Source organism: Chaetura pelagica, unplaced genomic scaffold, assembly GCF_000747805.2.
Source record: "Chaetura pelagica isolate M959 unplaced genomic scaffold, ChaPel_1.0 scaffold3, whole genome shotgun sequence".
Classification (NCBI taxonomy): domain Eukaryota; kingdom Metazoa; phylum Chordata; class Aves; order Apodiformes; family Apodidae; genus Chaetura; species Chaetura pelagica.
The window spans coordinates 10,203,000-10,219,148 of NW_009952974.1; the positions used below are offsets into that span (position 1 = coordinate 10,203,000).

At 34.4% G+C, this 16,149-nt stretch overlaps 1 protein-coding gene across 1 annotated transcript in view; it reads right to left on the bottom strand.

Annotated features, from left to right (window-relative positions):
• LOC104387523 (sodium channel protein type 2 subunit alpha-like) overlaps positions 1–15,212 on the bottom strand; it is a 50,948-nt gene extending 35,736 nt beyond the window's left edge. Inside the window, exons 1-13 of the mRNA XM_009996292.1 lie at positions 14,940–15,212; positions 14,422–14,540; positions 13,956–14,045; positions 13,029–13,157; positions 12,489–12,580; positions 11,250–11,483; positions 7,836–7,899; positions 6,911–7,052; positions 5,900–6,106; positions 4,768–5,058; positions 3,785–4,132; positions 2,071–2,203; positions 1,058–1,296 (exon numbers count right to left, since the gene is read on the bottom strand). Coding sequence (XP_009994594.1) covers positions 1,058–1,296; positions 2,071–2,203; positions 3,785–4,132; positions 4,768–5,058; positions 5,900–6,106; positions 6,911–7,052; positions 7,836–7,899; positions 11,250–11,483; positions 12,489–12,580; positions 13,029–13,157; positions 13,956–14,045; positions 14,422–14,540; positions 14,940–15,212 — 2,361 coding nt within the window. The remainder of the gene's footprint in view (positions 1–1,057; positions 1,297–2,070; positions 2,204–3,784; positions 4,133–4,767; positions 5,059–5,899; positions 6,107–6,910; positions 7,053–7,835; positions 7,900–11,249; positions 11,484–12,488; positions 12,581–13,028; positions 13,158–13,955; positions 14,046–14,421; positions 14,541–14,939) is intronic.
• Between the last annotated feature and the right edge of the window lie 937 nt (positions 15,213–16,149).

A 16,149-nucleotide genomic window follows, 5' to 3' on the forward strand; every position in this document is an offset into this window, starting at 1 on the left:
CAGGAAGGAACACTTACACTCAACACAGCTCTAAATTAGATTAATATAAACCTACTTCATTGTATAGGAACTGAAAAAATTGTGCTTCATGGGTAAAACACACAGACATGATCACATGACAACCCTCTGCAACAGCTATTGATTCTCACCTATTAGTCTTCTCTGTCTTTCTCCTTAAATACATCCTGAATCTAATTTAAACACCAACATGACATTATCTTCAACAGATAATCATCTCTGACTCTTGGCTAGGTAAAAACATACAGCTATGTCTGTGTTGGCTAAAAATATCAGCATATGATTTAAATGTTGACACATTCATATATCTAGACTTAAACTTTAATGTGTTCCCAGGATGTACTAGAATTTCATATATTCTAATAACCAAATTGCTTTATTATTTTGCTACATCACTATCACCAGAATTACCACTTACAATAAGCATAGGTTAAGAAGTATAGCAGGTAGTATTATCTGTATTATTCCCATTGTAACACATACCAACTAACCACCCCACCTGACCTACATTCTGTGTCCACTAGGGAACAAAGCCCAACTGTATCAACAGACATTCTTGGAATAAATCATACATTCTTTGCCTTCTAAATTGTTATGAATGAACTAAAGTAACATTCTTGATGAAAATATAAAAATAACAGAAAACCTCACAACAAACCAGTGCAAAATAATAGTCCAAAATAATACCCAACCCTTCTTGTGTTATCAATGATACAAGACAAAAAAATCTAATTTGGCTCCTACTTTTTTTGTAATAGTAAACTAAAACAACTCTGATTTATTTTGGTTTTGTCTTTCAAACACTGTTTTTTGAAAAATCTATTTGCAAAAATTTTAATGTAGAAGTAAAACTCAAATACAACCTATCTCAAATTGTATTTTTAGACAATTTTTATTACAATTAAACCTTCACTTTTTAATAATAAAATTTATAATATAAATATATAAAAATAATTTATATAAAAATTATAAAAGGAATTATATTTCAAAGATAAAGCAGGTTCCAAATGTATGAAATTATACATCTTGATGGACTTACCTGATTTCCTATTTTAAGGGCAGTACTGAAATCGTCAGTCATTGGATAATGTTCCATGGCCATAAACAGAGTGTTTAAAATTATGCAAACAGTTACAGCCAGATCAACAAACGGATCCATTACAATAAATTCAACTACAGCCTTTACTTTCAACCAAGGCTCCCAGCAATCCCAAATTAAGAAAGTGTGGGCAAACTTATACCAGCAGGGTGGACATTTTTGCCTGGATTCTTCAAGTTCTGGGAAAAAAAACAGAAGTGAAAAGTAAGTTTTGGAGAATATGAAGACCAATTTTTGTTCATCTGCTTTTTTGGGTTTTAACCTTTACACTTGGAACCATTAAGGACATTCAGAGGAACTTCCTCCAAATTGCTGATTGAAAAGGTTTTAGAAGACTGGAAGATAAGACTCAAGAGTTTTGAGCTAATAATTAAAAACACTATTTTTAATATCATGTGATCTTTTTTTAAAAAGAAAACTATACTTATATTTAGGGATAGTTTTCTCAGTAAGACTTCCATCTTCAGAGTCCTCTCAATTGTCTAATTATTTACTTTTGGGAAAAGTAAGATTGACTTCACCAGGAATGTTTTGAGAACTATCCAAGCTTTTTCAACACATTCAGTAGTAACAATTTAACTGTACCAGATAATCCTACAATATCCTTCTTAACTAAAGCCTGACTTTTAATTTTCTATAACATTTTCACAGTATAGTTAGTGGAAAATCTATCACAAGTCCTTTATTCCAATGACTGTATTGTGAAACATTAATAACTAGTATAATTCATACATGTTATCTATTCTATTTTTAATGTTTTGTAGTTTAGCCTGCTTATCAGATTCCCTAATTTCTTTTAGCATTCGGTACATGCAGTGTTGTTCTATTTTTCAGTTTATGTATTTGCAATGGCTACATATTTTTTGCCCTCTGTATTTGCACTGTGATACAACACATTTAAGCACGTCTAACACTGTGTCAATTAAGTTCACACATCTGCAGTTAGAACACACCTTCCACTGTATTTGAGATAATGCCAGCTATACTCATGGCTCTTTGCCTTAAATCGGGATCCTCCAGCAACTCCACAGCTATCTGATATGAACTTGAACGCCTCTTTTTTATTTCTATTTCTGTAGCAGTGCTCTATGAGAAGAGAGAGGAGCACAAATTACATTCAACTTCAAAAATACTGCAAAACAGATATCAGAAAGACTCTTCGGGTTCAGTGACTTCATAATATATAAAGCTTTGTATTTAAGTGCTGTTACATCAGATTCTTTTCCTGATTATACATATAACATAAACATAATTTACTTTTTTTGCTATTTCCATGTTATACTTCTGGGTACTGTTAGTAAAAAAACCAAGATGGGTATTTAATTTCTAGATTACCAGTGAATTATAATTAACTACTATTAAACCTGTATTAGACATACAGAAATTTTGGAGGAGGGCATAGCCAAGGAAACAAGCAGGCCTGTTGCAGCACTGGACTCAGAAAAAGTCCCAGTTCTATGCCTTCTGTACCAACATTTCCCTTCTCAACTAGCTAAATCACAAGATAGTTATATTAAGCAATTTATGCTAGAAAGTTTTCTGCAATAGCAATTATTATCTGAAAGCAATGTTTATAGATCAGTCTGGATCTCATATTCACTCAAAACTAACTTAAACAATTCCTTTTACATTGAACAGCTATCATCTCTGATCTATTTTATTAATTTAAACTGAAAAAACAAAATAAGTCCAACTTAATCGACTCCAAAAAAGAATTATTTTTAAGTCTTTTATTAAAAAAAATAAAAATCAAAGCTGTGTTACATCATCAAACACACCTCAAATACAAAAAAAAGTTTTGAATGCAGGAAAATGGGTAGGTTGCTTCTTGGTAAAGAAATACATGAAAATGAAAGTATAATAAAATGCAAGAAGACTAACTGTAAGGAATCTGGCTGATGTACCTTCAGGTACTGCGACCTGTTTAAACATTTTTTGATTCAATAAAAGAAGGTCTCTAGAAAAAAACATACAACAGATCCCTCTCCTCCATTCCTACACCAGACCAAGGGAAAAGGGAAAACTCACCACAGGGAGAAATGGATGAATCTGCATGCACTTCATGGGGTTCTTTTTATTATGCCCTGATCTTAATGAGAAATTCAAATAATCTCTGAGACTAAGGAGAAAAAAAGCTTTCAGAGCTTCCAAAATTTCAATATTATCTTTAAGGCTATGCTACATATGCATAATACCAAGGTATGGACAGGGCAAAAAAAGTAGAACGAGCAGATTACTGATAGAGAATTAGGAAATACATTTAAAGGGAGGCTAAAACCAGAAAGAAAGAAAATATCAAAACCAACATAATAATGTGCAGAATGTTTAGAAAGGGGAGCGTCCTATTTTGGGTTCTAAACCAGAGTTAGCAATGGAACATCATTAATTTGACTCACTACACAGGCGCACGCAGAGCTGTTCTGCAGGTATATAAAAACATGCTACTTTGTTTTCTGTCATTTTCATGCTTCAACCTCTAACTTTTGACTGAATCACTGTGAACTCATTTCATTACAGTAAAATATGCAAAAGCATTCATGACTCCTCAACCATTTTAAAAGCATTTAATTCCATTATAACATTGTCTGGTGCAATACAGAAAGGCCATAAAACCTTGAGTAATTTAAAACTTACATTGTCATCAGTTGTTGGTTTATCTATTATCACCTCTGGCAGAAGCTGTCCAGTAGGTGACAACTGATCTGGTGGTCTGTCTACTAAGGAAACCACTCCATTGCAATTCACAGTGCTGTGCATCTTCCCATTCACTGGAAACACTGGCAGCCTTCTTGATGATCTACTGCTCTGACTAATGTTACTACTGCGCCGTTCACCATGTCTGCGTGGCAAAAAAAGAGAACCTCTTCTGCTCCCATTATCCTCAAACGTGCTGTGCTCGTCATCAGCGAAGTCATTTTCTGATCCTATCTCTTTTTCGTGTTCTCTAAAACTGAAAAGACTTGTTCTGCTACTACGTCTGGGAGAAAACAGGGAGCCGCGAACACTCAACAAAGACTGCAAAGGAAACAAACAAAATGACCACCTGAAGATTTTAAACATACAATATGCATGTCTATGTATTAATAAACAAACAAATGTTCTCTGGGTATCTGTCAGTGCTATTTTTAATACAGTGCCTTAGTTAAATTTCAGACACATGCACTAGAGATAAGAATTACCTGAACGGGTAAATTTACAGTATACCTAGAGGAATTCTTGAAGAGAAAAAAATGAACATGCATAAAGCCATAGTTGTTTCCATCTCTGTATTAGAGGAAAAACAGGACTTCTAGAAATTCTAATGATGGCCACAGATCATGTGTTATGTTAAAGATATCAATACCCTTAGTCTTCTACACTGATACATTAAATTTTCTTTTTGTGAATTAAAAAGGGATTTCTATTGCAAATTAACTATGAAAATGCAAGGATGCTGTGCATGCGAAGATGCACTGGATCCTAAACAATGAAAGAGACCAAAAATTGTTTAGGTACACTCTTGAAAATAATACCAACAGTAAGTCAGTATTTAAAATACTGCAGCATTATTTTTCCTTGATTGTAACACTTTGTAAAGCTCCAGGGAATTTTGCACGATATTACAGTTATCTCAAAAACACCCACAATTACAACTGCACTATTCAGAGTACCTGGTGGGGTGATATGAACTGCTTCCGATAAGCAAGTTTGTTCCCATCAAAAGAAAACCGGAAACCTTTCCTTCTGATACTGCCATCTGATTCAGACTTTGGAAGCTTCTCATCCTTCATGTCATCCTCTTCACCAGAAAGCTCCCTCTGCCGTCTTTTCCTCCTTCTATTTCTCCTTTCTTTAGCACTTTTTGAGCTAACTTTGGATGCTTCTGAAGAACTGTCTGAAGGTCCAACAATCCCACTTTCACCGCTGTACTCGGTCATCTCTTCTGCAGCTGCTGCTATTGTCTGCCACAGCAATTACTTAATGTGATGCTTTACAAATCACACCATGTTTTAAAGAATGCTAAAGATCTTGTTCCTAAGATTTACTCAAATTACTTCTAGGTGTGTGACAAAAGTCTAGATGGATTTGTGCAAAACTTCAAATGGAATTCTAAATAAGCAGACAGCTATGAAAGCTGACATTCTAACAGAGTCCTACTTTGCATCTACATCATGGAGTCAGCCTGCATTATGTACAGCATTCTGCCACAAAGTTCATTAGAAAATCCTTTAAAAGTAATAGGTTTATGAATTAGAGTGAACACAATTGCAAACAAAAGAGCGAAACGCAGTCATACTTCAATCTACATTAATTTAGTAAACTAATTTTTACTGTTACTGTAAGCAACAGCTTCCTTAAGCTGCTTCTAGGAGAAAACTGGGGTACTACTTTCAGTCTTTGACTCACTGATTATAACACAAGTAGCAAAAATTACTCAGATAATTACAGATAAAATTATTTTAAACTCTAATCAAGGCTTGACAAATATTTCACAATTATTTCTAAGCTGAGAATTTGGAAAATCATGACAGGTTACAGGATACTACTCGTAAATAAGCAGTATTTATTTAAAAACTATTATTCTGATTTAAGACGCACTTTTTATTCTCAGTTAAGAAAGTAATGAATGCTTTAGACATTACACATTTAGAAAGCAATAAAAAGCCACAGAGAAAGCAATCTAAAGTACTTGTGAGATACGTAAAAGGTGTTTTTTTAATATGTAATTTAATTACTGGTTTTGTTTTGAACTAATAGCATGCAAAAGCATTTACCAAAGCTCAAACGCTTGATAGAAAATACCTCAACTTCTTCTCGGTGCTTCCTCAGCTGTTCAATCATTTGCTGCAAGTCTGCTTCCCTCTGTTCTGCTTCAACTATAGTTGCTTGATTTTGTTCTTCATAGGCCATGGCAACCACAGCCAAAATCAAGTTAATCAAATAGAAGGAACCCAGAAAAATGACCAGAACAAAAAATATCATGTATGTTTTGCCAGCAGCTCGTAGCGTCTATAGAAGAAGAAGAGAAATTATCCATTTGGTGAAGACACACGAGTTCTGCAGTTCATGACCATTTACGGAGTTCAAGAAGTGAACAAGTATTACTGAGTTTTAACTCTCTCTGTAATAAGATCATACAAGCCTGCTGAATTACAAAGTAAGCAAAGTAAGGAAGCATTCTTGTATATGAAAAACATATTTATGGCTCATGCTACATAAGGACAAATCTCCTTTAATGCTTAATAATCTTGAAAAGTACATTGGATACTTAGTATAATAACCTTGTGTTGGCACACCTCCCCCTTGAAATAAACAAAAGAATTGCTGATGGCATAATTGATTAAATAATTAAATAATATTATTTATTACCATTAATGGATTTTCACACACCATATTATCAAAAACTATGGTAAGAGAGGTAATTTCTATCAAGAAATGCATTCTTAGTTATAAAAAATAGGACTCAAAATACAGAAATTTAGATTCAGATTTTGCTGTGACAGCGTATTGTTACAATTTAAACTCAGTATTAAAGTTTGAAAATAAGAAGTTACCATGAAGCACAAAATGAAATATACACTGTAAAAACGAAATATCAAAAAATGTTCATGTGCCTCTTCAGAAATCATGTGAGATGCTGCATTAAGTGCCTGTGTCTGCTTAATTCTGCAACTGAATTTGCTTCCTTTCATAAATACTGTTAATTTAGAATTACCAACCATAATAATGGTATGTGATATAACTATAAATGGCCTTTCCTTGTTTGATTTGGGGCCAGTATGACATTAACCACAATTTTTACTATACACTCACCAGCTGATAAAGATTTTCCCAGGAGTCTTGTGTCATCAATCGAAACAGTGACAAGAAAGCCCAACTGAATGTGTCAAAACTAGTATATCCATAGTTGGGGTTTCTACCAGCTTTCACACACACAAAATCTTCTGGACATTTACTAGGAGGAAAAACAAAAAAGGGAAAGAAATTATTGTATTTTGAGCTTTGAATGAAGGCTCCTGAGATCTAATCTGTGAAGGGAGTTACTACTCATGGCTTACAAAATTTTTAAAAATACTGAGTAAATTAAAAGAGCATTCTTCAAAAGAAGCCAGAAAAGAGCAAACAAGTAAATGAAAATCTTTCTTCCTACTTTCTTTCACCATTATACTCCAAAAAAGAATTATTCCCAACAGTTTGGTATTATTACCTCTACCTCTTAAATGAAATAATATATGTACTTGCGACAGAGATTCAATGAGATTATTACTTTCACACAAAAAAGTCACTAAATACATATAATGCTGAATTTTGTCTGTCAGCAGGGCTGGCATACCACATTTGTTTCTTCAGGTTTGTGAATGAGTTAAGTCGAATAAAAATACCTTTTTAAAGTAAGATATTTTTACTTTATTTTTAAAGTAAAGATACCAATTCCTCAACAGCAAATAACCATAATACTGATACTTTTATCTCCTGAAGCTGTAATATCAGTTTTGATAGTAGGTGATTCAATATTGGTCTCAACTACAGGAACACTGTTTCAGTTATAAGTAATAATGAGTATAAATTTACAGCAAAGTATTTTCTAATTTAACATTTTTTTTTCATTCAAGTGTTTACTTACTATGAACCATGACCACATATTATTGATTGTGAAGTTAGGTAGCTAAATTAGCTTTAAATTTAAAGTGACATTTTTTACATTTTGTTTAGACAGGTAATTTTCAATGTACTTTACCCTGCATCTGAGCTATTGCCACAAAGCAGATAATCATTGTGTCCTTCTAGGCGATAGAAATTACCTAAAGAAAAAATAGGAAGTGACATGATTATAAGCAGAAGGAGCCTACATTCATGTTATCATGGTTTGAATGTTCATAATCTCCTAACTCACGTTTTCCCAATAAAGGGTTCAAATACTGGCACATTGATACTGTTAAGTAAAGTTATCAAATTAAAGAATAAAATAAAAACACAGTGTAAAAATAAAATCCCAGAACAATCAGTAGAGTAACATAAATTGCATGTTCTTTTGAGTTACGGAAAACACCAAGTATCCTTTCAAAATTATGTTTAGTCAATGAGCGAAAGCAAGCACAAAGCTTAAAAATCCTCTTATTCAATAGGTAGATTGTTATCAAACAAGTAAAGCCTGTATTATTTAGAACTGAACTATTTACACTGGATGGCTAACAGTTCTGAAGTTAGAGCAACATTAACCAGCACATCCAGTGACAAAATATGAAGGTAGCACTTAAAAGGAAGACGGATGTTTCAATAGCAACGTTATAAGAGCTATTTTACTATTAGTAACTTCACAGAACTTTTAATGAAAAGATTGTAGCCTTCACAATGATAACATATTAGGGAAAAAGTTGGCATGAGTGAGGGCAGAACCCATTCGGAGAGACCTCTGCAGGGTGTTGGAACAGACTGACAGGAGACAGAAAACTTGGCAAAGACAAATGCAGAGTTTTGAACTTGGGAAGGAAGGGCCCCTTGCAATGGTACAGGCTGGGAGCTGACTGGCTGGAGAGCAGCTCTGCAGAAAAGGCACTGGGGGCCTTGGCAGATGGGCAGCAAGGGCAGGGTGAGCCAGCAGTGTGCCCTGGCAGCCAAAGGGCAGCAGCCTCCTGGGCAGCCTGCAGAGACAGGGGAGCGACTGTCCCACTGCACTCAGAGCAAATTGAATTGTACCAAGAATGTTGTGCCCATGTTTGGCCTCCCCTGTGGAAGAAAGACATTGATAAACTGAAGCAAATTCAGCAGGAAGTCACCAAGATGATGAGGGGTCCGGACCATTCACCTCATCAGGAGGGGCCGAGACACCTGATCTTATTCAGCCTAGAGAAAGAAAGGCTAGAGGGGGAGGTTGGTAGAAAGCTGTCAGCAACTACAGGAGGTTATCAAGGGGAAAGAGCCAGGTTCTTCTCATTGGTGTGTGGCAGGAGAATGACAAACAGTGGGCATAATTTTTAAAAAAAGAGAGGTTCCAACTGGTTACAAAGAAATTTTTACCATGAGGATAGCCAGGCACTGAGATCGGGAAATGAGACAAGACACCTGGAAAAAACTCTTATCCCAACTAAACTAATACTCTGTCATTCTCAGTGTACCTTCCAAGCTGACAAACAGCTCTGGTTTTCACAGGGTAAAATACTATTGTAGTATTAAAAAAGTCAGAAATAGCTCACCATCTAGCAATGCTGAAATCCTACCATTCAAGAACTGTACTCATCTGATGTTAGATAAATTATAATCCTATTACTTCCACAATAACTTTAGAGCTGACCAAAACTCCAAGTCTTCAAATACTGATCTTAATATCAGGTGCCAAAACTTTGACATGTACATGCAAGATGTGTGTGTATCTTTTAAAAAAAGTTAATCTGGCCTTGTTCCTTAATAAATGACAATGCACAGATGTTATGAAAAGTCATTAGAGGTTATCAAACTCAGTCATAGTCGACCACCATATGATATGCTGAAAGAAACATGAGGAGGACCCACAAATTATCTCAGTGACATTATAATGCAACTGACACATACAAATGATTACAAATAGGTTATGTGAGAAAGGAGGAATACAAAGGCAACTAGATGGAACGGCCTTGCCTGCATCAGCACCCTTTAGAGAGCCCCAGAAAAGTCAATGGTTGTAGCATAGGAGGAAACTGACATTCTGGAAGATAATAGTTCTGTCTCTAAGCTTAGGATTGCTATGTAGTGGGAAATGGAAAGAAAGAATCTATATACTGTATCTGAAGACAGAATTCACAAGTTTTTTACAGCATGTAAGCTTCAAGAAAAAACTGCCCACAAAGCTGATAAATAGAATTATCATTACTCCATTTTCACATCCCTTCTTAGGCAAATAAACTAGCTAAATGATGGACTGCACAGGAAATGTAATTAACAGTAACAGAATTTCCAGAAATTTAACAATTGAGAAGTATAGAAAATCTGAAAATATAGCAAAGTGCAGGGAACTTAACAATAAATGTACATTAAAGTAAGGAAATACGATTAATCAAAACTAAGCATATAACAACTGTATTTTCTTTTACTTTTGGACCAGTAAGGAGGAATTCTAGCATCCATTATTGTACCAATTTTTTTTAAATTTAAATACACGATAAAAATTAATTTCTGAGCAAATACCCTGTAAATCTACAACAAACAAAAATATAAGAATTACTCAAACTTCTGGCAATTACAAGTTGTTAATTGTGTATTACAACTTTACTAGTGCTATCACTTAAAATGACACAAATAAAAAAAAATAAAATCTGTGTATTTCTGAACCAGCATTAATACGTTACCACTTCAGTCTACAGAGATAAGACTGCTGAAAAATACCTGGATAAAGATGTCTTTGTCAGTTCTTTTTCCCCACCAGAATCCCTGCTTGCCTAGTGAGTTCTTCATTTAGAGACAACAAGTTTCTGATCTCCACCTAAGCCTAAAAGTACATCCTAACAAGGAAACCTCTGATAGTCATCTAGTGCTTCTCTATCTTATTTATAACCTAAAGATAAAAGGAGAGGTGAAGAGAATTGTTTTTTTTTCAGCCTTGAGAAGGCTGATGTGCACGTGTGGGGAGTACCTACAAGTGCCGCCTGAAAGACTGTGATGAAGATAGAGCCTGACTCTTCTCGAAATGCACACTGGAAGCGTAAGAGGCAACTGACTAAACCCTGAGCACAGGAAATTCTGAACTGATATTAAAAAGAGTTAGCCTGAGACTGGTCAAACACTTGAGCAGGTTGCCCAGAAAGGTTGTGGCATGTCAATCCTTAGATATATTAAAAACTTAACTGGACAGGGCACGGAGCATTCTGCTCTAACTGGACCTATAGCTTAGCAGCAGTTGGTCTGGATGACTGTGGAGACCCTGTCCAACCTGCATGATTCTGCAATACTAAAGCCAGCCTAACCATATAAATATGTTCTAAGTGCAGTTAATGAAAAGAGCAACCATGTCAACATGAGTTTGGGATGAAATACATAAAAATTGCTCCTCTTTTCCACCCCATTTAAATGATTTTTATATTTACCCTACAGTATCAAACAATAATTATGAGCATGTGTGTTATACAAAATGTTATACAAAATGTTATACAAAAATGTTAGAAGTTACACTATTTCTTACTTTCGTTCTCCAGGTATGCTGTCCAGTTAAACACTGTACCATTAAAGTATGGAGATAGGTATTCTTTGAAATTTGATGAATTTGCTGGCCAAAACAAGCATTTATTCTTCAAATTGCCCATGAACAGCTGCAGCCCTATTAGTGCAAATACACTCAGGCAAAACACAGTCAAAATCATTACATCTGAGAGCTTCTTTACAGACTGAATTAAGGCTCCAACAATAGTCTTCAAACCTGCAAAGAGAGGCAGATTTTTACTGTAATATTAAATAAATACCTAAGTTAAAATACATTGTGAACTACACCAACACACTACCATGCACAGCTTCACAAAACCAGTCTGAAAGTATTTTCCAAAGGAATAAAGTATCACTAAGTCTTGTAGCTTCTGACAAATTAATTTGAAAAGATGAATGAGAATGAATGGAACACATTCCAAAGCACCTGTTCTTCAAATGAAGAAGCAACTTCTTTTCATGCTCTCTGTACACATAAAGAATATGTAAAGAAAATGTTTCATTTTATTTTCTTCTTAATGCCTCTTGATGCAAACCTTTGCCACTTTTCTATTCCAATACACAATGTATTGGTTCTGTAACAGCAAACAAAAACAGAACACAAATGCAGTGTAGTATAAATTTGAATTATTGCATTCTATTGCATCCTCTTCAACTGGAGGTGGAGTCTTATTCATTTGTCTTTGTTATTTCTTTGTTAGGGATTTAGGTTGTACAACAGGCTTAAATTTTCAATCCCAAATGTCTGTGCTAAATAGTAACATTCACATTAGCAGACGAAAAATTAAGAGTATTGATTATGATCCTTGATTTGGGAGAGAAAATTTGACATAATGAAATGGAAATATACATAGCCTATGTCATTCAATTGCTCATGCAAGAATGTATTAAACTCTGAGGCCGAGTGTTTTCGAAAATTAGAAATGGAAAGAAAATCGAATTTAACACTAAAACCTGATTGCTTCTGCTAAAAATGTAAGTTTATCTTCTGTGGAATTTCAGTCAGCCTCAGTGTTTAACCTCGCTCTCACCTGGAATGACTGATATTGTTTTCAAAGCTCGGAGAACTCTGAATGTTCTCAACGCTGAGACATTGCCCAGGTCCACAAACTCTGTCACATATCTGCAGTGAGGGATTCCACACACAAACACAATGACAGCACACACAAAATTAAACAAAGGTGATGTAGACTGCCTATCATTTTACACAGTTACTTCTTACCTGGGATTACAGAAATAGTTTTCAAAGCTCTCAATACTCTGAAAGTTCGAAGAGCTGAAACATTGCCTAGGTTTACAAATTCTGTTATATACCTGTAGGATTAAATCACAGTTATTCAGAAACAAGGTAGAGTGTACATTACTTACCTGTACCTGTAGTCCAGACTATTTTTTTTGGAAGGGACAACTTTAAATGAAAAGACTTGGATTTGTATTTTCCTGTTTCTATTAGGTTTTCCCCTAAGAAACACACCCTTAATATTTCCATTGAATGTAAATTAGTAACTGAATTAATTTCTCTAATTTTGTTTAAATACTATTTAAAATTGACTGTTCAGTCATGACTTCTCTGTTTTACTTTGTGCTAGTCCACTAACACAGCCAAATACTACAGCAGTGTAAAATATTAAAATAGAAAAACTCTGATACACAATTCAACTACAATTCATTTAAAATAAGCCAAGACAATCCAAACAATTTATTACAGGTTCAACAAAAGTTCTGACATCTTACTTAAGAAAAAATAAAAATATATACTTACGCAAAAGAAATTACAACAAAATCAAGCCAGTTCCAGGGGTCACGAAGGCAAGTGAAATCGTTTATACAGAAGCCTCTTGCAAGGATTTTTACCAGAAATTCAAAAGTATAAATTCCAGTGAAAGTGTACCTATGAGAGAATATCCAAGCAAAAGTTAAAGACTGTCATTCAGTGTTACAGTATCAGAGACATGAAGGAAAATAACTCAAAACCAGCAAATAATACACGGACTGTAAAAGCAGTTATATAAACTATGACTGTTCTCCCACCATTCTTCTGCACAATAACTGGATTTATTTTATCTGAAACATTTTTTTGCCATTTCTGGCACATAAGATTTTGAAATTCTGGCACAAATAATGCTAATGAAGAGAATACTTTTGCTCAAATAAAAAATCGGTATTGTTGCCATGTCAGAGATAAAATCCATGGGGAAGAGAAATGCAGTGTTTACTGAAGTTACACCATGGCTGACCAGGTAGCCTTGAGATGGCTGACCTCAGCAGAGGTCTTTACTTTTAAGTGGGTGCCTTGTAGGAGCTATGGAAAGCACTTTCCATACTGAAAAGCAGTAGTTTCAGGTTGAAAGGCTGTTTGTTTTGGTTTTGTTTTTTATATAAAGATGCTAAGGAAACAGCTCTAGAGGGTGACAAAAAAACCCAAAAACATTACTCATACAGACATTCTGAACCAGAGTATCAATCAGAGATTCAGTCAGAGAAAAAGGTTAACAGTATCACAGCTTCCTTCCTTTCTAGAGCTTGTGCATCAATGCTGCTTTGAATTGTAGCAGGACCAAATGCCAGGCTAGAACAAGGAGAACAAAGTATTACACATAGGGTATGTAAAACTATATTGCCTAACTCTTAATTTATATTTCATTTTTAAACGACTTAAAAAATTATTAGCTAATTTAAGTATACTTACTCTACAATCTTTGTCCACTCTGGAAGGTTAGTCCATGTCATGAATACACAGTTTGTCAAAATAGTGAGCATAATGAGAATGCTGAACAATGTTGACTGTAGTTAAGGAAAATACCCTTTTTAAAATGTTGAATTTTGCATCACACAAAACATGAAGAATTGACCAGACTATACAATACCTACAACATATATGACACAAATCAGTTTACTATCACTAGTAATGTCATAAATAATGCAAAAATATTTCACAGTGATAATGGCTATAACACTAACTCTGTAATCTAGGTATACATGCTGTGCATCTCTCCCTCCAAATTTAATCAGAGTGACAAATCTTAGCTCCAATTAATTTTGAGAAAAAGAATTAAGAGCTGGAACATTTAAAAACCAAACAAAAAAAAATGCAGTGTTGTTAAATATTAAAAAAGACCAGTAATGTTGTTTATCAAACCACTTGAAAAGGATATGAATGAACCAAAATCTTAATAGCTATTCTTCTAATAATATTGAAAGGAGATAAAAGGTACAAGGCAGGCGTGGCACTGAACCTGAAGATTGTCTTCCCATTATTCAATACTATAAATGTCTTTTAAAAAAAGAGAAGGGGAGAGGATAGGAAATAGGAAATTAAGGATATATGTTAGCAACCTTGACATAAATAGAGGCTGCACTTACACAGATGTAAGTAGCCAAAATTTATTTTCAGTAGAATTATACAAGCAATCCACTAACTCATAATATCATCACAACAAAGCCTTAGACATTAAAAATAAGTGCTTAAAAAAAAAAATCTTAAAAAAACCAAACATCAAATTAAGCAGAAGAGTTACAGTCATATTTATAGTGTATTTTAAATAATTAATATGGTATCACATGCTGCATAACACTTTTAACGAGGGCTTCTGACTGCCTTCACACCAGAGCATTTACCACTTCATAATTCCACAGGAGTATTCTAATTACACTCTTAATATAAAACACTTACTTTTTTATTGATATAATACGGATCCAGGTCCTCCAGGGGCTCAGACACCATTCCTGGAGGAATATCACCATAAATAAATGGTAGTGTCTTTCCTGCCTCCAAGTCATTACGTGGCTTTGGGCGATCTTCTTCAGGACCACCATCGTCTTTATGCTCGCTTTTGTCACAATGAGACTTCTCATCAGCGATGCGTTTTTCAATAGCTGCAAGAGATTCTTTGGTGAAATAGAAGAAGCTGTCAGGTCCTGGTGGTACCAGCATTGCCTGTGCCATCTTCTCATTCTGCAAATTTTAAATGCTTTTAGGCTCTTGTGCAAGAAGATCCTAGGAGAACATGAGGAAAAAAAAGAAATATAGAATTAAGGACAACATCAACAAAAATCCCCAAATAAAATATTTTGTCATATTTATCATCTGCCGCTTTTCTAATTCTGAAGTACCGCAGCATTAAGTATTTTAATTATGTGTCAGGTACTCAACTAGAGAATTAACTACTTTAGCTTTCCTAAAGTAATGACATAGGAAACAGATAAAAATTTTGAGGTAAAGAAAAAGCTGAAAGGGTGAAAAAAAAACCATCAGCAAACTTATATACAGTTTGTCAACTCAGGTTAATATAAGCCTTACAACAAGAAAAAAAGGAAGAACATTCTCGTTTTTCCTAGTTTCAACATAAAGTGAAAAACTTTTGTGAAATAGTAAGAAATGTGTTAACACATCTATGTGCTGCAGTCATTGATTACAAGGTCTAACATATGGATCCATACATGAAGTTGGGACAGGGCCTTAAAAAAACTAGCAACTTATAAGACAAAAGTAGAAATAAGAAAACATGCCCTTTCTATTGCTCTTTTCATCTCAGATGGCAACACTGCTCCATCTGGTGGCTTATATTATACTTGCTAAACCAATGTTTATATCATAATATTAAACATACTAAATATATTCACTATTTAAAGCCTTATGCAAAAGCAGAAAAAGCAAGTGGTCTGAAGTTTATTCTTTCCCTTTTTAGGTTTCCTGACTCGCATCTTATCGATTTTTAATTGCAATGCTCATGGTGCTGGCTCCATAATTAATGAAGTTATTAAGAGTTTTTGATTTATACGAAAAACACAGCATACTCTTCCCAAAGTTACAGTACTTTCTCTGAGGCCAGATATATTTTCAAAAGACCTAAAAATAATACATTTATTAAATTACAACAACC